We start from the raw sequence: 12761 nt of genomic DNA on the forward strand, positions 1-12761 counted from the left end.
TGGGAGAAATAAAGGGCTGACGGTGGAGGGAAGACAAGGTTCCCTGCCACCTAGCATTTGAACTTCCTTGGCACTGTACCTCAAAATCACCATCTACGGGTCACAAGCAGTTGGGTTCCCAGAGGCAAGCCAGCCACACAGGGGGGTTTGTCCATGCAGTGGAGGGGGTATATGCATGAGTCCAGGGCCTGGGTCCAAGTCCCAGCTCGGCCTTTACTGGCTCTGTGTGGTTTAGGGCTCACTCCACTTGCTGTACCTGTTACCTCACCTGTGAAGAGGGACTGTTCTAAGAACCGGAAGCCCGGAAGCAGTAGCACCTACAGAGGCCTGAGCGAGGTCAGCTGCAAAGGGAGACTCGGCCAGACTTAAGTGGGTTCCCTTGTCCTCTAGGGTTACTGGGGACAAGCGAGCAGCACTTTCTCCAGGGGTGACTCAGTGGTTCTCAGCCTCGGAGTCACCTGGGGAACTTTTAAAATTCCAGATGCCTTGGCTTCGCCCCACACCAACTGAGTCAGAATCTCTAGGGTTGGTGGTTGTTTAGAGAAGGGGTAATGAGGTAGACTTTACAGACCATAAAACTCACCCATTTCAAGTGTGCAATTTAACGATTTTTCATAAGCAGCATTGTGCAACAAAACCACAATCCAATTTCAAGACATTTCCATCACCCCGAGGAGACAGCTCGTGCCCATGGGCAACCACTCTGTGCCTTGGGGGTGGGGACTTCTAAAGCTCCCCCAGATGGCTCCAACGTGTGGCCAACACGGAGAGTGCCTGGCTAACGGTGGCTCGGAATCATGCCTGGAGAGGGCTGGGGTTTCTGGAGTAGTAGACCCAGTTCCTGGGGTAATAGCCGCTGGGCTTGGCACCCCTGGGCCTGTGCAACATGGGCACCGGCATGTGTGAGGGGAAGGAGCCTGGTGAGGGCAGAGGGCAGGCTGGTGGGTGTGGGTCCTGTCAGGACTTACAGCTGGGGCTGAGTGTTCACACCGCGAGCTCCCGCACTGACTACGATTTGACTCTGTAACTTCAGAACGAGGCTGAAGAGGGCGGATACTGGGTGGGGGTCGGAGCCCAGAGATGGTGGTGAACGGCCCAAGGTCACTACCCAGAGGTGACGGAAGGACCAGCAGTAGAGCAAAGGGGGGTTTCAGGCCCCAGTTCAGGGCTCGCACACCTGGCCACGAGGTCCCCCTAGAAACAAAGCCCTGGCGTTCACACGTGCGTGAGGGGGCAACACCCACTAACAAGCGGAAGTAGGGTGGGGTGGGAAGGAGGACGCTGGGAGGATGCCTGGAGTCTCTCTGCCTCTCTTCTCTGCTAATCACTCTCTGTGATTCCCCTGGGGGTTGGGGGGCACCCTCTTCCTCACTGTATAATGGAGATAAGCACTCCTGCTGGGTGGGCTGATGCAAGACCCAACTCTGCAAACTGCAGGAGCAAAGGACTGTAGCGAGCGGGAGAAGAAAGTGTGCGCATGCGCAAGCTCCTGGGGGGCCGCCATGCAGACTTACTTACCTGCGCATGGGGTTCGCACCCGTCCTTTAGCACCGACCCCCATGTGCGCGGTTGGTGGGGGCTGGGGACACCCTGGGACCCACACCCCAGGAAGCCTACGCCTGCTGCAGACCCCGTCCTGCAGGTACCTTGCCAGGTGCACACTCCGTGCCGTCCAGCGGGGGCCCCTTCTTGGTCTTGCAGAAGTAGGGGTTGTCAGGGTGGCTGCACCACAGCTGCTTGCAGGGCTCAAAGGTCCTGAACTGCGTGGCAAGGGGAACGGGGTCACGGGCTGCACTGGTGCCCCAGCTCTGACACAGTGCCCAGCGGGCAAAGGGCAGTGACAGAGGAAGAGGAGGGTGTGGTGGATGCTGGACCCAGAACGCTGCCAGGAAGGCAGGAGGGGCCCAGCCAGCCAGACACACACACACAACTTGACTCTACCCCCAGTGCCAGTGGCTGCTAAAAGGCCTCCTCTCCAGGAGGACACAGAGCAGGAGGGGCCGGGCACAGCCCACACTGCCCTGGCCCCCTCGCCTGAGCCTTCCGGCCTTTGCAGGCGCCACTCTGTCCCTGAGCAGGGACTATGGCCGAGGCCCTGGGAAGGCTGAGTCCCATGCACCTGGGGGCATTGAAGGGCTCACGGGTCCAGCCCGGACCACGGCCCAGACGAGGTCAAGATTCCATCTCCTTCCCATCTCACCTGCCTCGCCAGAGGAGGGAGGGGAACTGGTCTCAGAGCGCCCCGAAAACCCCAGATTCCTGATAGTCTCTCTTATCCTCACAGGCAGGCTACAAATACAGCTCATAGCATCCATGTGCCATCTCCCACATTTTTCCCACCCCAAAGCTGAGGCCACGACTCCCTGCATGGCCTGGCACTTCAATGCCTTCTGGCCCTGTAAAGCTGAGTGGGGTGTAGCACCCCGGCATACAGGCTGAGCTACTCGGGTCACGGAGGCCTGCCCGCTTCTGAAAGCACCTGGCCTGGCTGTCCCTTTTCTGTCACTCTGTTCCTGGGTGGCCCTCACTGATGTCTAGGCCATGCCCTGCTGTGCCCTGTGGCTGGGATGGGAGGCGGGGGGCTGACCCCCTGGAGAGAGATGTGTGCAGAATTTCACCAGGGTGGGAAGCCAGCCCAAACCCTTCCTCCACACCCCTGAAGAACAGTGGTTACGACCATCCTCCCAGCTGGAACCCAGCCCTGCTCTGACACATGAACCACCCCACAGGTCAGCTCCCAGACCACTGCAGCCAGGATCTCATCCTCTGCCCTGTTCCATCTTTCCTGGCACTGAAGTACTCTCCAACCACGGTACCCACAGGTGAGTACACGGAAGAGACCAAGTGGGGGTGGGGGGTGTAGCAGAAGGAGGCACCCCCACGCTGGCACCCCCCCCCCAGCCCGGGAGCCCATCACCAGCCCTGCTGCTGTGACCCCAGCCTGGATCACAGGACACGGCCCCCCTGGCAGAAGCTGGTGGGACTCACCGCCGAACAGGTGTGGTACCCAGAGCCGAAGTCAAAGCGGCACTGCTCATCCATTGAGTAGTCAGTGCCGGGCAGTTCCGGGGGCCGGGGCCAGGGGGATGCAAAGGGGTCATCAAGGAGGCAGTCGTAGGAGCTGCGGCAAAGACAGGAAGGTGAGCCAGGCAGGGCCATGAGGTCCCAGCCACCCCTCCTTGGAGGATGGACTTTCAATGAGCAAGGAAGGCCTAGGCGTCTCCGCTGCCTGTGCTGGGCTGTCTTCTAGGAGGTCAGGCAGCCCCGAACCCCTCTGCACAGGTCCTCACTCAGACCAATGACTGTGTCTGAGGGCTCCAGGGAGAGGCACCCAGGACTGGGGTCAGGAGCTCAGCTCGTAGTCATTTTACAGTGTGGGTCTGGCCCACAGTGGGGGGCATGCTACGTGGCCAGGATTCAGGCTGGTACATGGACAACTGCAGGCCTCACTGCACTGAGAGAAGAGAAGTCAGCCCACCGCGCAGGACCCACCTGGGCCTGGCCAGCTGCCACACAGGGTAAGCGCGGCATTTCTGCCTGCCCCTGTCCCACCCAAGACCTCTCCCCTCCCATGCTCAGCCTTGAGCTCTGAGCCAACTTGTGTCTGCCCAGCAAAGCCTGGAACTGCTGCGTGTGCTTCAGGAGTGGGATGGTGTGGGAGGGGAGATCCCTTGGGGTGACCTCTGCTTGGAGTGGCAGGTGAGCTGCCCCATCTTGGCCCCCCCAGGGCGGAGGTAACCTACGGGAGGTAGCGGCTGAGCTCCAGCTTGCTGCAGCGGGACCAGTGGAAGCGGTGGAAGGCGGCCTGCACCAGGGGGGCCATGACGCTGCCCAGGCTGGTCTCGTCTGCACAGCCGTTTCCTTGACCGTCATGTTCCATGCCAAGTCTGGAAGGCGCAGGGGAAGACAGAGGGGGGCCCTGGTCACACCCTGGAAGGCTGCCCCTCGGAAGATGGGCAAGCAAGCCAGCAATGGGAGACCTCGCCTGACCAGGCTTCAAACTGGACCTCCTGGCCTCAGTTTCCCCACCAGCAGTGGGAGGTTCACCTCTCTCTCCAGGGCTGCTAGTTGGAAGCTGAGGCCCCAGGTGCACCGCCCACCCCACCCCACCCCCCAGCCCTGACCAATGGGGCCAGACTCATTTTTCCCTGATATTCTCTACTCCCAGTTACCCTGTACCCTCCTCCAACCCCTACAGCTTCCAAGGCTGCCCCAGGATACCCCCCCTACCACCCCGCCCCCACAGCGGTCGCCTGTATCATTAACCACATGCGGTCTTCCCCAGACCCAAGGCCTGCAAGTGTGAGGCTGGGGTCAACCTCATTGACTAGTGCACTGCACGTCAGCCTCTCAGGTTCTCAAGGACCAGTAACACCTGGCACAGAGTTTTGCACCAGGAGGCCTCTACCATATGATAACTGAACTTGAAAAGTCTGTTCTTTAGAGTTAACATGTAATGCCAAATGCCGACGCTTTAAGATGCTCTCGGGCACATCAGGTAGTGGCTCCTTCGCTTTCTCCCAGTGTGCAGCTTCTAGACCTTCTATTTCTGGTTCTCTGTTGTCACCCTGTTCCTAGAACGTGAGTGAGTGAACGAACAAATCCTCAACCCAGCAGTCGGCCTGGTCTGCTACCTGCGCTTCTCCACACGAGGCCAGCCCCTCTGTGTCTCCGAAGGGCCTGCAGGCGTGGATGGGTGGACAGGAAACACCCAGGAGGCCCATCACTGCCTGTGCTGGGACGCTGCCACCACCTTGCTCAAAGGTAGAGCAACCTCTGAGTCCCCATGGGCCTGGGATGTGGAGGCTGAGCCCAAGGCAGGCCCAGATTTGCTGCCAGGCTGCTGGCACCCTCCCAACCAAGCAGCTGCTCCTTGGGCAGCTGCTCTGGTGCTTCTGAGGCCAGAGACTGACCTGAGTCAAAACCTCACACACCACAGAACTCCTGGAAACTCGGGAACAGCCTGTGCTGGTGCTATCACTTACACGTGGCCAGTCTCATGGGCCACCACGAAGGCTGAAGAGAAGCCATCCTCGTGGTTGAGGGCGCAGCTTCTCAGGGGGTGACACATGCCGGTGACGGGTGCGTATCCTGCCAGGAGAAGAGGGAAACAGGCAGAAAGAGGTCACGGTCAGGTGAGGTAGCACATGATGAGGTCTGTGCCAGACCATGCTGGCCTGGCCACTGCCAGAGGGTCCCTCGAGAAAGGACTCTCGCCAAGTCCCGCCTGCAGAACAGGCCACGCCGCCTCATCCTAAGGTTCTGTGGCCTCCCCCCTCCCGGCCTGCGGCTTCCCTGTGCCTGCTGGCTCCCCCTCTCCTCAAGGCAGGTAGGACCCAAGCCTGCACAAACTCCATCTCCAACCTCCAGCTAGCATGTCAGTTGGTCAGTCAACAAACTCTTAACGTTTTCTATGAGGGGGCTAAGGGATGACACTATGTTAGATCCATGGGGAAAACAGAACAACCAGATACTCCCCTACCCCCGACACCCCGACACACACCACACACTGAAAGGCAGGTGACCTAGCAGGGGGGGCGAGGGATTAGGAGGTTAGCAGGTGTGGGCCTGCAAGGCCAGGACTCAGGAGTGCAGAGGGGTAAGAAGGGGTGACTTGGGAAAGGAGTTAAGGGGGACCAGGGTGCATGCTGGGGGCAGAGAGGCGGGCATGGAGCAGAGGGGAGACAACCCTCCCAAGGTGGGGGAGAGGGCACAGGCCACACTGCAGACACAGCTGTGCAGGCCTGAGGGACCGCGGGCAGTGCAGAGAGGCTGGCATGAGGCAGCGACAGCTGTGGCTGGCATTTACTAAGCAGCGACTGTGGGCAAGGACAGCTAAGGGACTGGTTGTTGGGACTGACCCAGAGGCCCAGTCATGTCCTGGGAACGACATCTGAGGACAGCAGAGAGGCAGAGCACGCTCTATGCCAGTCAAGCAGCCAGACAACCTTCAGAACTGCTGCAATGCTTTTTCGTTCTAGACGCCTTGGAGGTATAATGAGCGGCCACAGGGGCAAGGTTTCTCGGCCTCCGTTGTCCTGGAGGGCTGAGACTTGCTGCACAGGATGCAAGTATACACACTTATGCATGTGTGTGGCCTGTGTGCATGTCTGCAGGTGTCCGCGTGTAGGATGTACATGCACACAGGTGCATGTGGCTGCATACACGTGGGTTACGTGTGTGGGCATGTTTGAGTACATACGTGTCTGCGCATGCGTGTTCCTGTGCCTGTGTCTGTTTATGGCTGTGCGTGCACACACCTGCCGTGTGTGTGTCGTCTGCGTGTCTACACGCCTGTGTCTGCATGGCCATGTGCTTCTGCTCACACGGCTCCGAGTGCGCGTGCGTTTATGCATAGACTCTCCTGCCTGTCGGATGATGTGCTCTGTGTCTGTACCTCGCCAGGGTGGCCTCAGAGACGCCTAGTCCCGAGCCTTGGCCTCTGCTCTGCAGCTGCACCCACCTGGCCACGGCAAGTACAGTACCTGAGGGCCCAAAGTTCTGCCGGGTGAGGAAGACCACATGGTCATGGTGCTCTGCATGGCCGGGGTCCTGGCGCTGCTGAGAGTGTGCCCAGCGACACACCTGCTCCAGGCTCCGGGAGGGGTTCCCACGCTCGATCAGGCTCAGAGACTGCGGACCAGAGAGGTGGATCGGAGCCCCAGACCGCAGCGGGAACCAGGGCCCCCCCGCCAACCCCCCTGCAGAGGAGAGAGCTGAGGCCCACAGTGGCAGTGCCAGTGCCAAAGTGCCAATCGGCTGACTCCACAGCCCAGTACACAGCCCTCCACTTGGGAGATGTTCCCGTGTCAAGCCCTGCACCCAGATGCTAATGCTAAGAACTGTACACACATCTCTCACGCCCAACTAACCTGCCAGGCAGATGCTGTTCTGAACATTCCTCTACATGCTAGTCTCCAGAGGAAACGGCAGTTGTCACCCTGGTCTGAGGTCACAGAGTCCAGGCGCCAGGACCCCAACAAGGCTGGGCACCCTCAGTGTCTGCCCCTCCCTGGCTGAGCCCTGCTTTCCTCTATTCTTCAAGAAGGACCTCGCTTGGTAAGAGATGAGATTGCTGCTTTATCAGATCAGGGGGAGCCCCTGAGTCCCTCATGCCTCAATTCTCATGGCCTCAGGGCTCTGATTTGAGACAAAATGTTTATTGCAATCCTCATTTCCCACACGGGAGCTCAGAATTCAAAGCTCTGAGCCCACACCCCTTGCCCTCCAAACCCTGCCTACGCAAAAGGAGGGGTTTACCTGTCGGTAGCCAACCATGATCAAGCGGACCAGGGCAATGTTTATATGCACCCCCAGAGACTCGTCATGGTAAATCTCATCCACCTGAAGGGAGAGAAGAGGTGTGAGTTGAAAGAGAAGCAAAGGGGGGCCCTCCCCGGTGGCACAGCGGGGTAAAGCACAGCACTGAGAAGCTAAAGCCACTTCCGCATGAGTTTGATCCCCGCCTGCCCCGGAGGAGATCCACATGGCACAGCAGACCTCTCCTGACCCGCCCGCCACTCCCCTCAGCATTGCACTTCATCGGTCAGCCTGTTCTGCTCCCCACTCTGTCTCTGGTGAAGCCTCTCACCACCCCTTCACCTCTGGCCTGTACCCCAGCTCTGTATGCACAAATAAATAAATCTTTAAAAAAGAGAGAAAGAGAGAGAAGCAAAGTTTCATTGAGGGCATAGTCCATACAGCTACTAGGTTAGGTGCCTGACATAGTATCCAATTTCATCCTTTCCAGTTCTTTATCAGTCAGGCATTCTTAGCATGCTTCACAGAAAAAGAAACTGAGGCAGAGAGTGGCCAGGCAGTTCAGGAGCTGCAGAAGCGCCTCTTTGCCTTGGCTCGCCCAGTTCCAGCCCTGAGCGATGCCTGGTCTCCAGCTCAGCCCCCTGTCCATATCCTCCCACAGCTCTGAAGCTCCTCCAAACTCCTCCTCCCGCCGCCCTCCCAGACATCCCTGTGCCTCTCCCCAATTGCCACAGGTGTCACCATGGTCCCTGTGGTGTCCGACTCCTCCAGCGCAAATGCAAAGGGGAATGCTCTGGGGCCCCGGCCCAGATGCAGCAACGTCACCAAGAAGCTTGCTAGAATGCAGAGTCCTGGGCCCCGCCTCCTGGGCCCAAGTCTGTTTGAACCAGACCCCCGTGATTCTCAGGCACAGGCCAGCTGGGGACCCAGGGGGCATGACTCCTCCTCCCACGGGCCCTGGGCCTGGGGACGGCGCCTTGCAGTCATAACCACCCCTCTGCTCGGGAAGCCACTGAACGGTGTCCATGAGCGATGGACACAGCCTCTGCCTGTCCACCCCAGGACCCACTCCTGCACAGGCCATGCCCTGAGCTGTCCTCGTGGGCAACGCCAGCTGTCTTTATTTTTTAGTTTGAAGTAACTTTCTTCTAAATGTAAAACATTTCACTGCAAAAGCTTTGAAAAGTAACCAAAAAGTAAAACAAGAAAATGAGATCACCCATGTTCTTACAGATAAGTAATTGACCACTATTAACATGCTTCCTGCCATGTGTGTCTCGTTTTATAAATTATAACCATATTAAATATACTTAGGCATCTTGCTTGCTTCATGAGGCTTGCTGGGTATTGCAAAGCATCCTCTCTAATGTGGCCAGGGGCTGGGCTGTGACTTACGTAACTGATCCCTTAGTTGGACACGATTCCAGAGAGAAAGGATTGTCTGAAAGGAGAAGCAAGCAGCTCAGCGAGGAGCAGTCGGAACTGCAACGGGGAAGCAATGCAGAGTGGGAGCCGGAGCCCAGGGATCAAATCCCAGCTCTGCCCCCAGGAGGGCCAACTTGGGGTACATGGAGTAATTCCTTGGAATGTCCTGTTTCTGCAGAGTGGGGAACATTCTGGTGCCACAGGACTGGCATACGGCTGTCTCTTGTCAACTCAGCATCTGGAAATAATGAGCGAGTCATACAGGCAGTTCATTGCACATCGGTGGTGGAGAATTGGAGCCCAGTGTCTCATTTCTGTCCTCTCAGCTTCCTGGGCACTGGGCTGGAGCGTCATGCACGGCCCTGCTGTGCCACTTTCAACTCTCCGTGCCCCTCAGCTCATGAGCAAAGAAACCAGCCCACAGCCCAGCAAATGGAGAGTGGCCAACTCTGCCTGTGACAGTCGCACGGGGAGGGGAAAGCCAGGGGTAGTCTAGGCCTGTTGCTGTGCCGACACCTCTCCTGGGCCAGCCAAGGGCAGAGCTGGGCTGTGGGCACAAGGGGCAGGGCAGAAGCCATACTGGTGCCCGGGGCCACAGCCCACCCTCCCAGTGCCCAGCACTGGCCGCTGCCCCAGCTGTGAGCAAACCACTCAGGCAGAGAGGATACGGACTCAAGAGAAGCCAGAGCCATGCTTGTGCCAGGGCCTACCTGGCACCATGCCTGGACCCAGCAGAGACCAAAGACTAGCACCCGCCATGGGAGAGAGGCCCCCACAACACCCATCACGTGGATGATGGGGGGTCCAACAGGAGGCACAGCCTCTGTCCACCCCTCTCGCCTCCCTTCCCAGCAGGGCAAGGACTTCACGGAAGCAGATTTGAGCACTTGCCCCACCTTAGGGAAGCCATAGGAGGGGCGGGCAGCCCATCACATACACAAGTTCTCTCCTAACAGAATTCCAACAGGATCCTTGGCCGATCCCCTGACGCGGTGGTCTGCAATACAATGATTCTTAAATAACATCTCAGGCCCTCCCTGGTGGCGCAGCGGGTCAAAGCACAGCACTGGGAAGCTAAAGCCACTTCCGCATGAGTTCGATCCCTGTGTGAGCCGGAGGTGACCACATGGCGTGGCAGACCTTTCCTGACCCACCCGCTGCTCCCCTCAACAGTGTGTTTTGTCGATCTGACTGTTCTGCTCCCCACTCTGTCTCTGGTGAAGCTTCTCACTGCTCCTGCCCCTCTGGCTTGTACCCTAGTTCTGTATGCACAAATAAATAAATCTTTTACAAAAAAATCTCAGCCCCCCCCCCCAATGCCAGAGCATGGCCTTCTACATCAGGGCAATGTGCCCTGCTGAGCCAGGATGGTCTCAGGCAAGCGCTCTCTGTACAGTTACATCTGGGCCCTCAGCACACACACAGGTGGGGAGAGGAGACGGTCACTGGGGTACTTGGGTGGTGGCAGCTGCACAGCCCTGGGCATCCGGAAGTCACGCAACACCGCTGCCTTCCTGCCCTCTCTCTCTGCAAGTGGGCCCGGTGGACACGGGGCAGATTCCTGCCATGTTACTCATTTCTGGTCCTCAAACCATCAAGGCCCCCAGTGGCCCCTGCTGCCGGGGCTGCCACCAGCAGTCTGGGACGCCAGGAGGGCCACGTAGGAGGTAGGGCTGGGAGGGGCCACCTGGCTGAGCGGGAGGTCACTCAGATGCAGTATGCACACAGCTGGGGTTGCGTGGGGCCCCCTGATGCCACCTTTCACCTGCAGGTACCCTGTCTCAGTGCAGATACTGATGAAGCAGAAAGGAGCATGCCCTCTGGAGGGACCACTCAGCACCCTGAAATAATGTGGGGACCACAGCTTCTGGAGACTGGGGTACCAAGCTCTGGCACAGACCCCAGGAGCTGAGGGAGAAGGAAGATGATGTGCATATGGGCAGGAGGGGTCAGGGAGGAGGCCTGGGAGCCTCCCGAGCCACCAGGCCTGGGTCCGGAGCCACGTTACAGTTGGTCACCTCAGCTCCCCAGACTGCCCGGACTCTAGCCCTGGTGTCCGTCAGAGGGCCCTGGGTTTGGGATGGCCAAAACAGTCTCAAGGAGGACTGGTAAACTTTCCTTCAATTTGGGTCTGTTTCTTCTTCTCTGCTGTTTTCTCAAAGTCATTTTATTTTATTTTTTCTAAAGATTTATTTATTTGTTCATACAGAACTGGGGTACAGGCCAGAGGTTCAGGGGCGGCAAGAAGCTTCACCAGAGACAGAGTGGGGAGCTTACAAGCAGATCGATGAAGTACACTGCTGAGGGGAGCAGCGGGTGGGTCAGGAGAGGTCTGCTGCGCCATGTGGTCTCCTCCGGGGCAGGGGGGGATCAAACTCATGCGGAAGTGGCTTTAGCTTCTCAGTGCTGTGCTTTAACCCGCTGCGCCACCAGGGAGGCCCTCAAAGTCATTTTATTTATTGAGATACACTTTACATCACTCGTCCTTTTTGTGCAATGCACGCTTTCTGCTCTCCGGTGTATTCCCCTTAAAACCCCCACCACCAAGTCACTGGTGGCCCATCACCATCGTCCCTTGTGCAACTCCCTCCCATCCCCCCCTCCCCTACTTCCTCCCCTGCAGAGTGTCTCTGATTAATAATTGCCTGTTAATTTTGTTTTTTAATTGATTGTAATCTTTTTCCTGATCCCTTATTTGGTTCCCTACATTCCTCCTATGAGTGAAACCATCGGATACTTTTCTTTGTCTTTCTGGCTTATTTCACTGAGCAGAATCCCTTCCAGCTCCAGTCATGTTGCTGCAAATGGCGGAAGTTTATCTTTTTGATTGCTGAATAATATTCTGTTGTCTGTACATTTTCTCAAGGTTAAACAGGGGCGATGAGTTTGGAGGAGATTACTCACCATCCTTATCACAAAGGCATCCAGGCCTGTCCTCACCAAGCCCCCTAGAGCTGACCTACACAGTAGTAAGAGCTGGCTCTGGGCTCCCCTGGGCTGGGACCCTGAGATGAGATGGCACTGAGATAGACTCAGTCATGTGCCATGCTGGCAGGCGCCACCTCTCAGGGCTCTGGTGAGACCTTGGAAGTTCAGCCTGCTGCTCTCAGGGTGGTGGGTGGAAGTTGCTGAATCTCCCAATTCATCTCCCAGTTGTGAATCTCAGCTGCCCCATCCCCTCCCCACAAGTTCATGACGTGGCCCTATATTTCAAAGGGCTGGTGTGGGCTCCAGCAAGCACTTTGAGCTGCCTTCCAAACAACACACCCCTTAAAGGTGTGGCTGTCTCAGGGCTCTCTGGAGCCTGCAGCCTGGCCCAAGAGGTTCTCCTGGGGCCCAGACACTGGGCCCACCTCATGCCCTGCCTGTTTGTGCAAGGTGGTTCCAGGGTGCACAGGGACAGACCTCCCAGCCCAACAGAGTCCCTTTCACCAGCCCACAATGCTCAGCATTTATCCCCCACAGCCTATTTCCAAAGTGCAGCAGCCTTGATGTCCCTGCTCAGCTGGCGTGTGGAAAGACAGGCAGTATAGAGGCTCGGAAAGTTCCAGGCTTGGCTGCATGATCTCATTCCCCTCAACCCGACTCCTCAACTAAGTGTGTGGAAATCAGCCTTGAGGAGATCTGAGGACCGAAGGTGAGGCTAATGTCAAACATTTGGAACAGGGCCTGGTAAGTAATATTAACATATGTTTATAAAACATGCTCGATTACCAGCATGTTTTAGTTAGTTTAAAAATTCTACCTTCCGCTTGAGAAACTGAGGAGTGGCTCATTAGCTCACCCAGAAACAGGATTTATGGATTTGACCTTCAATATGTCCAATATGGGAGCCTGTGAGGTGCTGGATAAGAAGACTTAGCGAAGCTTTCCCCATAGTTCGGGGGGGGGGGGTCTCACATCATACTATACTGGGTTGTTCCTGCCAGAAGTCCCAATATGCTCTTCCTGTGGTGAGCACTGTTCTCTGACAGGGCTGCCTTACGAAATGTATACCTCACGTGGCAGGGCAACTCACGTGGCAGGCACCTCACGTGGCAGGGACCTCATGTGACAGGGCACCTCACGTGGCAGGG

The 12761-nt window shown here is 57.5% G+C and overlaps 1 protein-coding gene across 2 annotated transcripts in view; it reads right to left on the bottom strand.

The window, feature by feature from the left end:
- ADAMTS14 (ADAM metallopeptidase with thrombospondin type 1 motif, 14) overlaps positions 1-12761 on the bottom strand; it is a 70074-nt gene that overhangs the window by 17291 nt on the left and 40022 nt on the right. Inside the window, exons 5-10 of one of the 2 annotated variants that reach the window (XM_004680802.1) lie at positions 7261-7344; positions 6486-6633; positions 4986-5091; positions 3744-3887; positions 2989-3121; positions 1647-1760 (exon numbers count right to left, since the gene is read on the bottom strand). In XM_004680802.1, the coding sequence (XP_004680859.1) occupies positions 1647-1760; positions 2989-3121; positions 3744-3887; positions 4986-5091; positions 6486-6633; positions 7261-7344 (729 nt within the window). Of the gene's footprint in view, positions 1-1646; positions 1761-2988; positions 3122-3743; positions 3888-4985; positions 5098-6482; positions 6634-7260; positions 7345-12761 lie in introns of both variants that reach the window. The other variant, XM_004680803.1, reaches the window with a different exon arrangement.

This window comes from Condylura cristata, unplaced genomic scaffold (assembly GCF_000260355.1).
Source record: "Condylura cristata isolate star-nosed mole 26May11 unplaced genomic scaffold, ConCri1.0 scaffold00011, whole genome shotgun sequence".
NCBI lineage: Eukaryota > Metazoa > Chordata > Mammalia > Eulipotyphla > Talpidae > Condylura > Condylura cristata.